Genomic DNA, 17,124 nt, shown 5'->3' with positions numbered 1-17,124 from the left:
AACAGAAAGTAGGTCTATAAGCTTATACAGTGTGGCGTCAGTAGCCTAGAATCCTACTCCGTCCGCTTGCCTCCGTACCTCCGGAGTAGGATTCTAGGCTAGGCGTCAGTATTTTAGTCCTTCCTGCCTCAGTGTACTTTCTCTTTCTATTCGTCGAAATGCCTCGTGTTGCAATTGGTCGAAGCAGCCCATATAACCTGTGGCACGATGGTTTGGTTTGATGACAAATAGAATCACTGAACGTTGTACACAGTGCGTTGTGCTTCCCAAACTAATACTTTGTGTTTCGCCATAGTAAATGTATGTAATCCCCGGCCCGTAATGGATGAAAGCGAATTTTGCCAGCCGAGTCTATTGTGGAGTGCAAAGTTTGTTTAAGTCCATTATCGACTGGGATGGGGCACATAATTGCTTTAACTTTAAAGTTTTGCGAAGCCAGTGAATTGTAGATGTAGAAAATATCTGGAGCCATAATACTGGATAATCGGATACATCATTTGATGGTATGACGTCACGAAGTTCACTGGTATTGACAATGGATACTATAATTGTCTATAAATAACAATGTTATAACAATAACGTTATATATACATTATATAAATATATATATATATATATATATATATATATATATATATATATATATATATATATATATATATATATGTAGTCAACTGTGCCGTACGCTTTCGCTGCGCCCGATATAAGTTAGGCCCCAACAACAATTTTACAGTTGGAATGTATTTTAATAAATCAAAAGTCCTGATAAAAGTAATGTAAGTTACAGAATAACATCCAGATGTAATCATGATAACTTCGTGAAACCGTGAACTTCAACTTGGCTGTTGGTCCATAGCTGTGGTGTTTTCAGACGGGATTCCTGTCTTTTAGGGCTGATTTTGACTTTTACGACTTCAACTTCAAGTTTGCGCAGACGGGACTCAGGCTCTTTGTTTGTTTGTTTGTTTGTTTGCTGGGTATGCGTTTGTTTATTTGTCTGTTTGCTTGTTTATTTGTTACGTATAATTATTTCATATACAATAAAGAACTAATAAAGAGTTGTATTTGCGTTCATATTTGTCAATAAAGAACGGTGTTTGTATAGTCAATAAATGATACTTTAAAAAGTTTCTAATACAATCCCACATATGAAATAAAGCATATCCCGCCATTGCCTTGAGGAGTATTAGCACACATGTGTGTCCACCACTGTCTCTGAATACTCACGCTAGAAAGAGTAAAGAGGTTTATTGGTTCTTTATTGTATATGGAACTAATCATACGTAACAAATAAACAAACAGATAAAAACAAACGCATAAACAAACAAACAAATGCATAAACAAACTAACAAGGAGCCTCAGGCTGAAGCACCTTGTTTGTGTATGCAGCTGCGTATGGTTTGCGAGCGTCTGCGTCACGTCGGCCACGCTCCGTCATCATCCTTCTAATTTCTATCAACATTTTTATGATATCAAAATATTTGTCAATTGTAAAGTTAACTTAGATATGGCGGTCTTGTGCATATACTAGCAGATGCACACAGGTATACACACACAAAGGTATAAGCACAGTCACCTGTAGTCTATTCCGCTCTGCGTCTATATATGCGCCCAATAGACGTGTGTACATATGCCTGAGAAGAAATATGTACACACGTCTAAGGGCGCACATATAGACGCAGGGCGGAATAGTCCACAGGTGACTGTGGTATTAGCACAGGCGCTTACGAAGGTACAGTTTGAGAACTTAGTCACGTGGAATAAATTTGACCAATCAGCGCGTTTGATCTTCAATGTGTCATCGGTCTTGTGACCAGCGAGCTGACGATGAGTCTAAAAATATCGTATCCCCGCTCAAAGTCCATACTGTTGTCATCCTACTAGCTGACAGATCATAAGCACTATCTAGTTGCAGCAGACCTCATCAGAAGATTCAGCGAAAATGAGTCTTTTCTTCGCATGCAAGGAGAAGGCTGCACTCAGGGTAAGTGATCGTGAGCTCTCGGAGGTGTCAATGAAACGAAAGTCGCCGTCAATGTTTCGCTCGGGTAGCTGTGTCGTGTTTACTTTCGATTTTCGGACTTGTATTTCCGCATGGTGTTCCGTCGTAATCCCGGGTCGTGTTATAGACCCCGACGATATTACTCGGAAAATTATTTACGGCTACACCGACGTTTGAGTGCCTGCTATTTGACACGTTTCGTTTTCTCTGTTGTGAACACTGTAAATCGCTCGACAAAATGGTCGCCACAGATCTTCAACGGAGACCACCGCAAAAATAGTACACAACACACGTAAAGCAGTTTCGATGGAATCCCGGATCTCAACACGGATCTTAGGGACGGCCAATTAATTGTAAGGGGGATTTGCTCGCTCAGTATCAACCACACACGCCGACAACCAACATCACGGTAATGTTCAAAGCATTGTGTCCTGATAATGCTAAACATTATGCGAAAATCCAACATTTGTGCGTAAATTTGCCTTGAACCATCATCAGACAAATTATTGCTCATTTGCTGACATAATTTTGTGTGCAAATTTCCATTCGAGCTAATGAATGAAATGAAATTTTTCCAAAATGGCAAGCGAAAGTGTTGCCCAGGTGACATTTGAGGTGAGTGTATTTTTGCTAAGGGGCGACATCCAAAGTACAATATCTGATAACAACTTAATTCTATAAGTTTTGCACAACACCCCCCCCCCTGAAACTTAATTGTTGAATGTTAATCAGAGGTTCCCGTTATTTCCTAACTGTGATACTTTCTTAATCATACTTCAACATACTCAGGATGGGTGACATTGCAAAAGACACCATTATTCAAATGAAAAACACCTTTATTTCATTCGAAAAACTTCTTGGTCTGTCACTGTAAATATAACACCAATATCCAAGGTATCAAAGAATCTCAATTCACTTTGCCACAAAAAGAGCAAAAATGTGTAATTAGTGTGCAATTTTATAGAATTCCTAACCAAACCAAAGTAGGATATTGTTATATAGTTTCTGTCAAATAGAAAACTTTTGGGTTAAACTCCCCTCCCAAACTTAAATAATTAACATTTTTATCCAACATCGATCTTTGACATTGTCCCTTACACCGGTTCTTTTTGCATTGTGCAAAAAATTATTTTTTTTGTATGTGTTTTTTTTTCAGCAAGAAGCATGGCACGAAAGAAAAGAAGCCAGATTGCATGCTAGGGCTGTCAATGCAGCCATGACTGGAAACCCTAGAAGAGCAGCTCGTCTGGAGGTAGGCACAGAACTTTAGTAGACAAAGAATAGCTGTAGAAACTGCCAGCAGATTTTGCCCTGTTTAAACTGAAGTAAAAAACACAATATGATGGCAAGCAGTAATATTTATCGTATAGGGATTTTCTCAATGGCAAGACAGCTGGAGAAGACCTTAGTAGTAAAGAGAGGGTGTCGAAACTGCACCTGTGAGACTTTCTCGTTTATCAACAGTGTATTCCATGCACGATATCTAGATGCATCACGGCAACAAAGCTGCAACATTTAAAAGTGTACATTGTGACAAACATGTTATAACTTCCATCAATCGCCAACATGCATATTGGTCGTATTGTTCCATACGACCTATGAGTGCTGTTCCCATGACCCCCTCCCTTTAATTAGGCTGTTGGATAATTATCTATGGATTGGCTCTAAGTGGCGCTATGGCAAAGATCCCTGACATGAGCGTGATCTATATCCACAGCACTGCTGTGTATTCACAGCCAACATTTTGTACATTTGTATGGTTAGATCTTGTCAGAGATCAGATGAAATTTGGTATGTTTCAAGATATACAACGTCAAATACAAAACAGCAAATAAAGAAATGTTTTAATGTAGGCAGCTTATGAACCTCTTGATATGGGTCTTGAGATGATATGGAAGAGACAAGCAGAACGGAGTGAGCGAGAGGATCCTCTCTCAAAAGAGGTGAAGACACAGAGGCTGATTATTTCGGCAACTTGTGTCTTTCCATTGTAGACTTTCTTTTAACAACAAGACTGGCATGGCAATGTTTAATCAATTATGACGAATGATATTCTCTGAATTAAGACACCCACAGCCCCATTGTGTTATGTACCATGCGTCATCAAAATGTACGGTATATGCGGGACTATTCTTATGCAAATTGGTTTGAAGTTTCATTGAAGAAAGGCACTAGTGAACCGTGTCTGCATAATGAGTGAACAATTTTTCACGATGCAGCATTCATAGCGACATTTCTGAGGTTCATATTTCAAAAATGTTTCTAAAGTAAGATGTGTTCTTTTATGCACTCACATATCTGGCAATACAAATGAAGTTACGATCAGCGCTACCAAAACCTAGCAGCACGTTTATCAAAAGAACAGTATACACATATTGATGCAATCAGGCAGTGTCTACAGCTTAGGGAAAAAGACAGAGGGACAGTCAATTTACATAACAATGTATAATTTGCACATTCCAAAATGTTGCAAAAATATTTTTTTTGTATAGCTATTAACATATGAATAGGTTGCCCCCCCCCCAAAAAAAATAGAGGGATGGTCAACCCCTCAAATTCCCCTTGTGTAAAAGCCTTAGGTGCATATCATCTTGTATCTATTATTGTGGCTGGAGACATTGTATGAAATTTCAAATCAAAATGTGCAGGCCACATCATGGAACTTGAATACTGCCATGATTAAGATTTAGCATCTTACCAACTCTGTGTACAAAACCATTGATGGCAAAAAATTGTTTTATCATTCTGAGTATCATTAAACAGACACTTTACTAATTCACAAGCAGTGTTCTCCCCAGGAATTTTTTAGAAGAGGGCGAAGACGTGGTGCGAAGCACCACAAGCGACCGCGCAAGCGGTCGCGGGGGGAGGTCAGGAGGGGGATGTCCCCCCTCCTGCCGTTGGAGCTTTTGAAAAACAGAGATTAAAATGGTGTTATTTGGTGGCACTTGGGGAGTATTTTTTCAGATTTTTTTCGAAAAGAAAATTCAAAGGAAAGGAGATCTGAGACAGTGTTTCATAACTTTTATTACAGTTCACTGATTTCAATTATGAAGATTACATTTTTTGAAAACGAAAACATAGCGAGAGACATACATTTATTCATCGATGTCAAAATTATCACCATAACACTCACGTGTTCTCATCCTGATACACGTCCGACCGAGCCTAAAATTAGGTTGTTTTGCTTTGGGAAGGAATACACAAACGAAATTCTAACCTCCTATAAAAACTTCAGTGTACTCTGCTGTCCTTGGTTACCCTCCAGCTCCTTGCCATGTTTACTCAGCTAAGTCGGTTACCTAATGCACGGTCCCTATGGAGGGACCGTGGCTAACGTAACGTTACGGACTGAGCCATGCAAATATGGCTGCCTTCGATGAGTTGCACATGGGCTTATGATCTCGGATGACATCACAAACTCGCGAGATTTGCAAGATCGATGAGAATTACGTTTGCAGTCTGCAGGATCGACGCTCACGCTCGCATTTTGCTTGTAAATCACTGTCAACTTTTTTTCCCGTACATTTTATTGTTTTATTTTTCAAAAAAAAATAAATCTTTTTCATTTCTGGCAAGGGGCGATCGGAATTTACAAGAGGGCGCCACGCCCCTGTTACCTTATTCAGGGAGAACACTGATAAGTGATGACCTGTGGCCTTTAATTGGGATTTTCATCCTACTGTTTGATTCAAGACTTGTTCACTGAATCTTAAAGATTGAAAGACCCTGATTTTCCATGAAAAAATATCATTATTTATATATTTTCAGTAGTTCATCTCTCGCTAAATATAGCTAAACTGAAATTCAGTAAATATTTGATTAATGCTGTTACAGTGGTAATAGACAATTGTGAAAATACACATTTTCATGATGAGGAAGCACTGTCCTGAGTCAATTGCTTACATGTTGTTATAAAATAATGAAATAAATTTATTTTTATTGTTTATGAATCGTAGGCACGTGCACAAAGACAACATCAGCGTGCAGAGTTTGCACACATGAAAGCAGACGCAGCTCATCATGGATCGTTTGGTTTTGGTCTGGGCTGTAAGCCTATGTGTGGACCCAGAGTTACAGTCGTTCATGTAAGTTCTTCCCTCCTTACCAATATTGACTGCTATTCCAATTATTCAATAGGGAGATAAAATTATAGGAGGACTCTGCAGTGTTTAAGCTGTTTACAGTAAATTACCTGTAAACCAGTCCACAATGACCATTGTATGGGTTATGCACCAGACCTTAGCAGTGGTAAGATACTTGCTCTTGGTTTATATAAGATTTTGTTCATTAAATTTACTTGATTTTACATGTTTATTGTATATTTATGTGTGAGTATGTCCTCACATCTCTGTTCTTGCTTACACACGCAATAGTACTTTGATTTCAGGTAGAACGCACCTCGGATTCACAAATTCGGACGCTCAAACTTTTACAATTCTTTTCTGATCTACCACTTGTGGGGGTTCATTTTAAAGCCCTTTGAGTAAGAAAAACAATCACCCTCTTAGTTTTCTTGAAAATCAAAAATTTTATTTTTCTCTATACAGTAAACACAGGGGTGATGGCCAATCACCTCTGTGATCAATCAATGGTAAATCTTGGTCACTTTGTTTCTCTAGTACCAAAATTTGTAAAAATACCCCCGATTTGTACTCTTGATTTTGAAAGTGAACAGTTGAAAGAGTCCTTGAGGAAAATTTGAGCAAAGGTTTCGTCTTTCACTTTCGAGGCGCATACTACCTTAAGCAGTTGACCCATAAAAATTTCATGTGAACACCGGCAGCTCTACAATCACAATCCTATCATGCATCAGCACCTTTTTGTTTTCAATAATGATTGCTTTCACTAATATTCATGTGTTTTTGTGTGTCATGAAAACAGACCAAAAAAACTGGGTATGGTATAATTGTTTCATTTATGTAGAAAATTTTAGATATTGTCAAGTCATACTGTCAGTGTGTCAGGTGAGATTCTGTGGTTTGAATCAAATTGCTCTTCGTACAGATCAAATTATTTTACTGCAATATAGGGGATGAAACACCTGTTACTCAGATTTCCTGACCAAGTCTAAAAATATTCACCAATGCTGCTGCAACATGTGCACTGTTTTATTCATAACACTACCAGTATTAACACCGCAATGTCAGAGTTCCGGGGTTTAGCACAACTGTTGAGATAGAATTTGCCTCATTGACGGTTTTCAAACCCTCAAATTTTTACAATTCTGTAATGATCTACCACTCAAAGGGACTTTATTTAAAAGCTCATGGTGTAAGAAGATTTTCACCATCTCAGAGTTTTAGCTCACATTTGGTTTTACCAATGTGAGTTTATCGTATAGGCTGAAGTCGATGGCGTCTGTATGTGTGTATGTATGTATGTATGTATGTATGTATGTATGTACGTACAGTATGTCCGTCAACATCAAAACACGCAAACCGCTGCACGTTTCAGCTTGGTATTTGGTGTGTGGATGCATCCTGGGCTATAGATGGGATTTTGTTCAAATGAAGTCTGCATTGCCAAAATTATGCAAATAAGCTTACAAAATGTGAAAATGGTTAAGAATTAATAACTCAAGAACCGCTTTTTTGATTGCTTTGAAAATTTGTGTGCAAGTACCTTAGGTGAACCTTATACAGTTTTATGAATATTGTGAAGATATCCTTAATTTTGTATTTTTGCTGAATTTTTTGTGATTTTTCTCATTTTCAGTAAAAATTCTTCTTCTCTGAAACCGCCAGCCCAATTGCTCTCAAATTTGGGTGTTCTTTTTGCAAGGGTGTTACTCTTCTAATTTGTTAAAATTATGACAAAATTGGGAAAATTACTATTTTTGTGCAATTTTGTCATTTTTGGTCAAAAAATCTCAGACAGTATTTCCTTTTTAAAACCCCTGGACAGACAGCTTTCATATTTTGTACACAGACGTACAGAGATGACGATAGTTAGATATGTGGAAATTGTCCTGAAATATAAAAAATTGTATTTTTAAGACAATATTGTCATTTTTGGTCAAGAAAAACTTTATCTCAATATTACTTGTTTGATAGCTTTGTAATTTGGTATAAAGTCCCGAAAGATGTTATTAGATAAATTTCCTGCTCAAACGTGTAAGATGTTATTAGATAAATTTTCTGCTCAAAGTGTTGGGAAACCCCAAATTTGTATATTTTAGGTACTTTTTCTCAGTTTGTGACCTTAAATGACCTACACCAACCCAGGATATGTTGTGAGACAATTTTGAAGGCTGTGAACATAATTTTGTCATATTTGGTATCAATTTGAAGGAAAATTTGATCCAGAAAACAAAGCTGAGGTGATTTTTTTCATTTTGGACCAATTTTTGCAACTTTTCTATGTAAGACATACAAGAACTGATGAGAAATTTGGATCCAGGATAATTCCAGATGTTGTAATCACCACCCACAGTGGAAGGCATTTCACTATCTGTAACTAACTTAAGTGCTGTTTACATTAGAATGATAACACTCATGGCATGAATTAAAAATCTCCAAGGTTGTAAATGTACTTCCTGTCATTTGGTCTTATGTAATACCAAGGGGTGGAACATTTGATATTCAGGAGGGGGTAGGGTTTAGAAGATCGATGATGTAGCATTACTTTTTTACCAGATCCCTTGTGCATTTTTTGCCCACTCCCACCTTTTCTTTTTATCAAGCCTTCTCTGTTTTTTGTTGTTGACATTTGCTTATGAATTTAGGATCTGCTTCTCCCATTGCTATAGAAGTTGCATGTTCCTAAAGATGACCTCCAGTACCTAAGTTGGAGACCTTATTTGCTTTTGTCATTCTTGTTTTTCCTGGTTTAAATATTTCTCGAATGGACCAATTCAAACCGAATGTGAGCACATAGTGTCCTTGACGGTATTTTTTAAAAATTGGAAATTTGATTCCCTCCCCGCACCACCCCCCCCCCACCCCCCCACCCCCAGCATTATCTCAGGAAATTATTGGCCTCACGGTAGAATGCGCCTCAGGGACAGATATTCAGTCTCAGATTTTTACAATACTTTTATGATCTACCACTTGTGTGAGGCTCATTTTGAAGCTCTTAAAGAAAAAAGTTTTCACCATCTTATTTTCTTGATTGAAAAACAACAATTTCTCCATAGTGTAAACACAGGGATGGCAGCCATTTTGAATTTCAAATATCAGTGATCTTATGTAGTTTGTTTCTTTTTCACCGAAATTTGTAGGGTAACCAAGATTGTTATGCTTGATCTTGAAAGAGAATGGTTGAAAGTTTGCTTGAGGAAAGTTTGAGCAAAGGTTTAAGTCTTTCACTTTCAAGGTGCATACGGGTAATACCCTAATCACGCTATCTGTCCGAAAGAAGGAGATATTAAAAAGCATAATAACTTTTAAGTGACTATCAACCAAATATCAAAGACTCTAGCGAAATATTGTAAATTTTGAAGTCCACCCTTCTTTCCATTGCACAAAGGCTTTGTATCCAGGAGGAACCTTGTGTGGAAAAATTGAACAAAAGTTTCCATTGTACATGAATCCTATTTTTCAAACAATGCAGATAGTAAAACTCAGTAGCAATGAGGAAGCACTCGTGAAGGAAAAGTTCAGTAGTGCGTGAATTACGTAGCTTAGAGATACCATTGCCTTCTGTTGCAAGGAGGAACCATATGTGTAAAAAATGCAAAACAATGGTTTTTGTTTTTGCATGATGGATATCTTCTTTCAGATTTAATGTCGATACTGGTCTCTATCTCGGTCATTTTGAGGAACCATACATTCATGAAGGCAAAATGTGAAAAAAATTCACCAATGTGCGAATGACATGCTGTTCTGTATTTGGTGATGCCAAAACTACATGTTGACCAAAGTTTGCTAGTCACCTGTATCTGCCATTGTTTCTGCTAAGAATTGGGAAATAATGAAAATGGGTATGAAACCCTAGGTTGCCGTTTTGTTAACCCCTTAACATTGCAAAGATATTCCTCAGGGAATCCTCGTAATGTGACTTCGCCATGTTTATCGGTACTGCCCTGATTTTTGTCAAAAGTTCATCATTTTTGTTCAATTTTTTTGCCCTTCTCACTGTATGTGTTTGAATTTTTACAAAATACTGTATGAAATTTGATTCCTTCTTCATCAGTTATCTTTTATCATCATTTAACTTCTCTCTCTTTTCTTTGTGTTTTCAGTGTTATGATTCGCCACAACAAGCCGCCTATCCAACAGGAACAATTCCCCCACCACCCACCGGATACCAGACTGGAACCGCAGCACCACCGATGCCATCCAAACAAGCACCCTACCCAACCCAGCCCCCGGCAGCCTACCCTCAACAACCCGCTGGCTACCCACACCCACCCCCTGCATACCCAGCTGAGCCTCCTAAGTACCCAGGTAAGTCCCAAAGTATTTTTATTACATGCCCTATATAGTTTAATGGTAACTTGTTGATGACGTTGCGGGCCACAAAGTGATCATTTGACTGAAATAGAACCAAAACTGTTTTGAACTTGACAACTTTGGGATTTCAAAATGTTCAAATTATATGTTTTACCAAGGAAATACTGCTTTTACAAAATAATGCATAAAAAATTGGATAAACTGCATAACAGTGATTTAACATGTATATCAGTGAGCCATTCAATGATGAAAACAGTTCTGTTTTTCAACAGATTTTCATCTGACATGGAAATAAAGCATATGATTGTCATTTGCAAATAAACCCAATCATTTGGAGAGAATATTATGAAAGAGAGGCATGTAATAACAACATCATAGCCCAAACAAGGGACTATGTGCCCTCAAGGTACGATATCGGTCACTAACCCAGGGGCACACAGTTCCATGTTTGTGCTATATATATAGAAGTACACTTGAAGAACAGTGGGCCCAATCTCCGTTACAAAATCATGTAGGTTTCTTAGGGGCCTCCCTGGCTTTATAAACTAAATTGACCCCCTAGGATATGTTGATTTTCAAAATGATCTGCATTGGCCAAGTATTCCTTGTGTTTTATTCCTTCTGGAAAATAATGCCTATCCAGTACACACAGTTTTCAATTTTGGATGGATGTACAACAAATGGTTCTTAACTTAGTAATCAAAAGGACACAATGTTGTTCTACAAAGTCAGTATGTCCAATGTGATGGCACAAATAAATGAGTATGGAAATACATTTATTATAGAAATAATGGACGACGCGCTGACCATTAACGTTTATTTATGGGCAAGGGCGAGAGGAAAGCCAAAATTAACGGGCAAGGCTTGCCGAGCCCGTTAATTTGGCTTTCCTCTCGCCCTTGTCCATAAATAAACGTTAATGGTCAGTGTGAAGTCAGTTATTTCAATAATATTATCAACGAACCCGAAAAATTCAAAATTTACAAAATTTCCCGTGCAAACAACAACAGGGCCCCAGAACCTGTCAGTGAGTAGTGCCCGCACTGCAAAAATTTTGCAAAGTCGGAGATTTTTTTGAAAAAAAAGCTTCTAAACTTGGCCCTCAGTGCTCCATTTTATTTTGTGGTTGATTATGATCTTTGTACAAATCACAATTTTCGTTTTAGCAGTAAAGTTACTGTGTTTACGATATTATTCATATTCACGGGCATGAAAACAAACCATTACTGTGTATTTTTGGGCAGTCACATGGTTCATCTCGACCAATTAAAACGCAATGGACAGGGCATGGTAATATAATACAATGCGTGTTTGTGCACTTGGTCTTGTTTGTACTTTGTAGCATGGTCCATTCAAATTCTGGGTTTAACTTATTGACCAGCTACCCTGCCATACATCATGTTGAATGACAGCTATACAGTCCCACCAAAATCTGTGTCCATGGATTCATACCTTCCCCTGGCTGTGTCTACTACTGACAATCTGCCACTGATTTCACACAATTTGAACACCATACTTATCTGATTGAACACATGAACAAATAAGAAAATATTTAAAAAAATAAAAAAATAATGAGAAAGAAATGTTACAATTGATATTGTAAAGAAACACATCACGTCCCCTCATCAAATAAAGGGAACAGTACATTTGCAATTATTAAAATAAATTGAAAAATGTGTAACTGTGCAAAAAATTTAATTCAGTCAGCTCAGTAGCCAATACTTATTTGTTATATGCCAATGTGATATTTGAAATTGGTTGTTTTGTTTTCCGTCTGGCACGCAACAGAAGGATGAATTGTGTTGATAATCTGAAGGCTGTAAAACCAGTTCAATAATCCTATGAAAGTTGCATGGCTTCAATTTACATTGCAACTGAAAGACAACTTTAGTCGTTTTGACAGTCCCTGGCCATAAGGGCTCACACTCACTCAGTGAAAGTAGGCAGGTTTTGTTTGAAGAGTTCCAAATTTCAATTTGTTTTCCTCTTCTCATTATTTCCTCTCATCAGGATATCCGGCTGAAGCTCCACCACCGTACACTGGTAAGTATTCAGTGTAGCAGGTCATATGCAAATGTATTTGGGTCATATGCAAATATGAAGGTACATGAAAGGGAACTGGTCAAGCATGGCTGAAGCCATCCAGGCGTTCCTCAGACTTAAAGTAATGGGCTCTGGCTAATAAAAGGGAATTTTGAGACACGTGTTACTTAACTGATAAATTTTCTTGATAAGAGTGGTGTCAACAATACCAGTGTTGACATTCGGTAATATGTTCCAGCCAAAGGGATTTTGGCTATATATATATTTAGGCTATATTTGCCAAGCATATGTTTAAAATTGGTGAAATATGGAGAACAAAGAAGAGGTTTGTTTTCATCAACGAATGTTAATGAAGTGTGTCTGAATGAATGCAATGTGTATGTATGTACCTATGTATTTATCTATGTATGTACCTATTTGTGTACCTCTGTATCTATGTATGTACCATGTCTCTACCGGTATGTTTGTATCTATGTATGTACCATACTATGTATGTCTCTACCAGTATGTTTGTATCTATGTAAGCAAGGTGTACATTTTCCAACTGCACACTGGAAAAAAGGAGATACTATTAGAATGTGAGAGTTTTCAAAAGGCAAGTCAGTCACGAAGATATCATCTCTGTGTTGTCTTTCTGATTCTTTACAGCTGGATACCCTGCTGAAAACACCTACCCTTACCCACAGAAATAATGGACTGAGCCCAGGGTCAGAGGTCGTACTTCAGGCATCCCAGTACCAAGCTGTCTGATAGAAGATATATTCATTTAGGGTGTTTATATATATATTCAGAGTTATGTAGTATCACCATTTGAAACATTGACTTGATGTGTTTTCTCAATAACTAAATCTGATGAAATATTCATATCATTGACCAAGCATCAGACTGGCTGCTCAAGGTGTTTAAATAATAAAAGAAAATGAAAAAGTCTTTCTTAAAAATTTGAACTTATTTACACACTTTGGTCAAAATCTGTGGTCAGCAGATGTGAATTCTGTGAACCAGTAACCTAACATATGAGTCTTTGTTTCCATGGTGAATTCAAATTGTATGTTTCTTTATTTCAAAGTAAAGTCTCTGATACTCGTCAACTGCATTTTATTACAGGGCTTGTATTTTTATTTTTTTTTAAATCAGACTACATTCAACCCTTTATTTTGCCTGAAAACTTGTTGAAATCAAACAGGCTGTAAAATAAGATTTTGTGGAAATACCACTGGTTTTGTACCTTTTCACTGGAAAGAGAACGGTTAAAGTTCGTCTGTTATTGACGCACAACTCCATTGCCTAGTTTCATGAACATCTTGTCTGCAGTATGATTTCAGGTAAACAGAGATATACTTAACATTTGATAAAAAATATCACAGAAAGTATTATTCATTTACACCTCTTTACCTGCCGAGGCTTCAGATAATTTTTTCAACTATTTAAATTTCTTTTTTAGAATAGCATGGCAAACTACCAAGGTGACGTATAATATGTACTGAGCCTGCCTGTTTATCTTTTCTTATTTTCAAAATGCCGTAGGCTTGCCCATTTCATCCAACTTTTCTTCCTTTGACTAGCGTAAGATCAATTATCTACAGCTTCTTTTGGTCTCTGTGCCTGTGATCTCCTTCATTCATTTGTTCACTGGAAAGACAAGAGGTGATGTAGTTTCTTCATAAGAATTAAGGCTGAATTGTGAAGTTTTGTATGGTATTTGGTCACCTCAGTAGAGTCTAAGTGTACATGCATCATGTACCTATTGAAATTTCTCAGACTCCAAAATTCCAATAATTATCTTGATGTTTACAAAACGCAATTTTTTAAAACGCCATACATGAACAATCATTAGACTTATTGAGCAATGCTTTTTCATATGTATCTTGAGCTGTAAATCTTGTATCTTGTATCTTGTATCTGAGCTGTACATTTACAAATCGTAATATATAGAAAACACATTTTTAAAAGGCCGTGCGTAAACATTCATAAGACTTATTGAGCAATGGGCTTTCACATATCTTGTATTTGAGCTGTCAATTTCCAAATCTCAAATGTGTTTTATATGGTGGGAAAAGTGTACACTTTTTGCCTCAAGGAGTGGAAAGGGGACAAGGCCTGAAAATACTGGTTTGATCAGATTAATTCCAGACTCTGTCCCAGCCTGATCTTTGATATGCCACATGACGCCAAATCTGCCGCCGCCTCAGATATTGGCTATGTGTAAGCCCAGCACAGTAAGCTGATAATGCAAGCCACACCATTGATGGTACATCGGTGTGGGGTAGAGAGTGTAGAAACTGTGTAGTGAACCAAGGGCTATGAGAGAGTCTGGTTTAAGTCAGATCTATTTTATCGGACAATTTTGAGTAAAATCACAAGAAACTTTACAGCCAGTCCACTAGGATCTTGTGGCAGTCTTACTCTTTGTAAAATTTGGCAGCATGTTTAAAACTGTGACTGACCTACAACATTGACCAGCATTATCTGTAGGTAGGGCCAACTACAGCATCATTCAAAGCGCTGTAACAGCAAAACAAGTATGTTGGACTCACAACCTGAACACAAACATTTTGGGAAACTTCAATTTCTTCTTTGACATTAGAATGGGCAAAAAATCTGTGTGCACAGCTATCCTGTGATTGGAATGATTTACTGAAACGTGCGCCCTCAACGGGCAACTTAGAAAAACCTTCAGTATAATAATGTTTCAAATTCTGTCACTTTCTTGCAATATTCATTATCTATATTGAACACAAATTTACATTGTGTGTGAGTGTATGTATGTATATATATGTGTGTGTGTGTATGATCGCTACAGAGAACACATGTAGCGTGAAACTCTTAGTAACGCCTAAGTCCTGTTTTCTACTTGTTATCAATTTTTGCCGTATATACCATATATATAATGTTCTTTTTGAGGGTCTGGGGGTTACATGTATGTGTGTGTGTGTATGTGTATATATATATATATATATATATATATATATATATATGTATATATGTATATGTATATGTATATATGTATATGCTCTGTTTTTTAGGTCTGGGTTACATGTATATCCAAGAGTCTATATATATTCAAGAAGAGTACTGGTTGTAACAATAAAGTTTGATTAGTGACCATGTGTGTTGTGTCCTTAACATAATATGTCTGCAAATGCAAGCTAACAGTTCCTTCAATACCAATGTGCAGGGATGGTTTGTCAAGGAAGACATAGTGAAGAGAGAGCCAGCTTGGTTTTACTTTATTCCGTTCCCAGTCAGAAATTGCTTTGACTGATTTCAGAGTTTCTTGATTTAAAGTAGCCATAAAAGTCATGTCAAGAGAATACCAGTCAGTTGGGCCCGACAATCTACCTAGATACAAAAAATGGGTAAAAGAAGGTTGTCCCAAAGTTTGTATATTTGCATCTCTCATCTGTCTGAGAAAGAATTTGTTTTAAAAGTGCGCCCTCAATGGTAAATCTGTAATATACCTGATGGAAAGTTACAAAATCCATTGTATTCTCGTTTTCGGTTCTTCCCCATACTCAATATATGTATCATTTACTAAAATTCTGCCTAGTTTGCACAATAATAACATATTCTCGACATCTCAGAATTTTACAATGGCTATAGATCCCGGGCGGTGGCAGTCCCCGGTTGGTGGGTACCCATGCTTGTTACCCAAGTTTGAAAAGTACCCCTTTCCTAGAATATTTTCTGAGAAAACACCCCCTATTTGTGGCAAATCTGGGAGAATTAGCTGTAAGAAACATACCCTTATTTTCGAAATCTAGGAGGTTAGTATGTTGACTTCCAGGGTTGACCTGGAGGTTGACTTTGTATACATGTACATACATCACAAATGTTTGTCCTCACCTGATTTTAGTCACATTCATACACATTAATCATCTTCCTTATCCGTTTGGATCTGGAGTTCTCTGCTGGACTACCCCTATCTCGGAGGTGACTCTGAAAAAGTACCCCTTTTTCTCGATCTCCGAGATGACTGAAGAAAAACACCCCCTTTTCCGTGAATTTGGTAACGCGCATGGGTACCCATCAACCCGGGGACTGCCACCACCGGGCTATAGATACAATATTTCTGAGCTGATATCGATACGCAAATATATTGACTGTATAGCGGATTTCTTATTCTTGCGTATGGTATACATATGTACATAAATACAAGTCAAGTTTCCATACACGCTGCGAGAAAGAGAGAGAGAGAGAGTAGTTTCATAGATTTTATAGTCTGGTTCTCAGCTACAGATGCAACATCGTCCGCTCGCACGAGTCCGTTACTTCCGACTAACTATCACTAACTCTTCCCACTAACTCGGTTTTCGGGAAGCATCAGCTGCCCGAACAAGAGACCTTGGCAGCGAAGATGCAGATGCACAGATTTGTGATAGGCGCTCTCCTTCATAAGCACCTGTGCTTATATATCAGATGATGGCGATTTGTTAGGATGACTATTTAGTGTCCGCTGGGTTAATGTACTAAAGGAGGGTGGGAGCTAACTGGTCTAGAACCGATGGATGGGAAAGGGACAACCTCACGTAACATTCGGGAAATGCTTAACCCTTTTTGTCTGATTTAAGCCCTTTTATGTAAATTCAGGACGATGTTTTTGCATACAATCACTTCTAAGTGCAACCGCAAGGAGAAACCCGTATAGCTGAAATCACCAATTACTTTCGGTGATTACTTTTC

General features: G+C 37.7%; 1 protein-coding gene across 1 annotated transcript; it reads left to right on the top strand.

The window, feature by feature from the left end:
- The first annotated feature begins 1,800 nt into the window (after positions 1 to 1,800).
- LOC139135928 (ATP-dependent zinc metalloprotease FtsH-like) lies at positions 1,801 to 15,551 on the top strand. Its single transcript, XM_070703712.1, has 6 exons — positions 1,801 to 1,984; positions 3,159 to 3,254; positions 5,962 to 6,090; positions 10,188 to 10,392; positions 12,409 to 12,441; positions 13,090 to 15,551. Exons 1-6 carry the CDS (start codon positions 1,943 to 1,945, stop codon positions 13,131 to 13,133), a joined length of 549 nt encoding a protein of 182 aa, XP_070559813.1. The 5' UTR covers positions 1,801 to 1,942; the 3' UTR covers positions 13,134 to 15,551.
- Positions 15,552 to 17,124: the final 1,573 nt, after the last annotated feature.

Source organism: Ptychodera flava, chromosome 1, assembly GCF_041260155.1.
Source record: "Ptychodera flava strain L36383 chromosome 1, AS_Pfla_20210202, whole genome shotgun sequence".
In the NCBI taxonomy this organism is placed as follows: Eukaryota; Metazoa; Hemichordata; class Enteropneusta; family Ptychoderidae; genus Ptychodera; species Ptychodera flava.
This window is presented reverse-complemented; position numbering and strand designations above follow the sequence as displayed.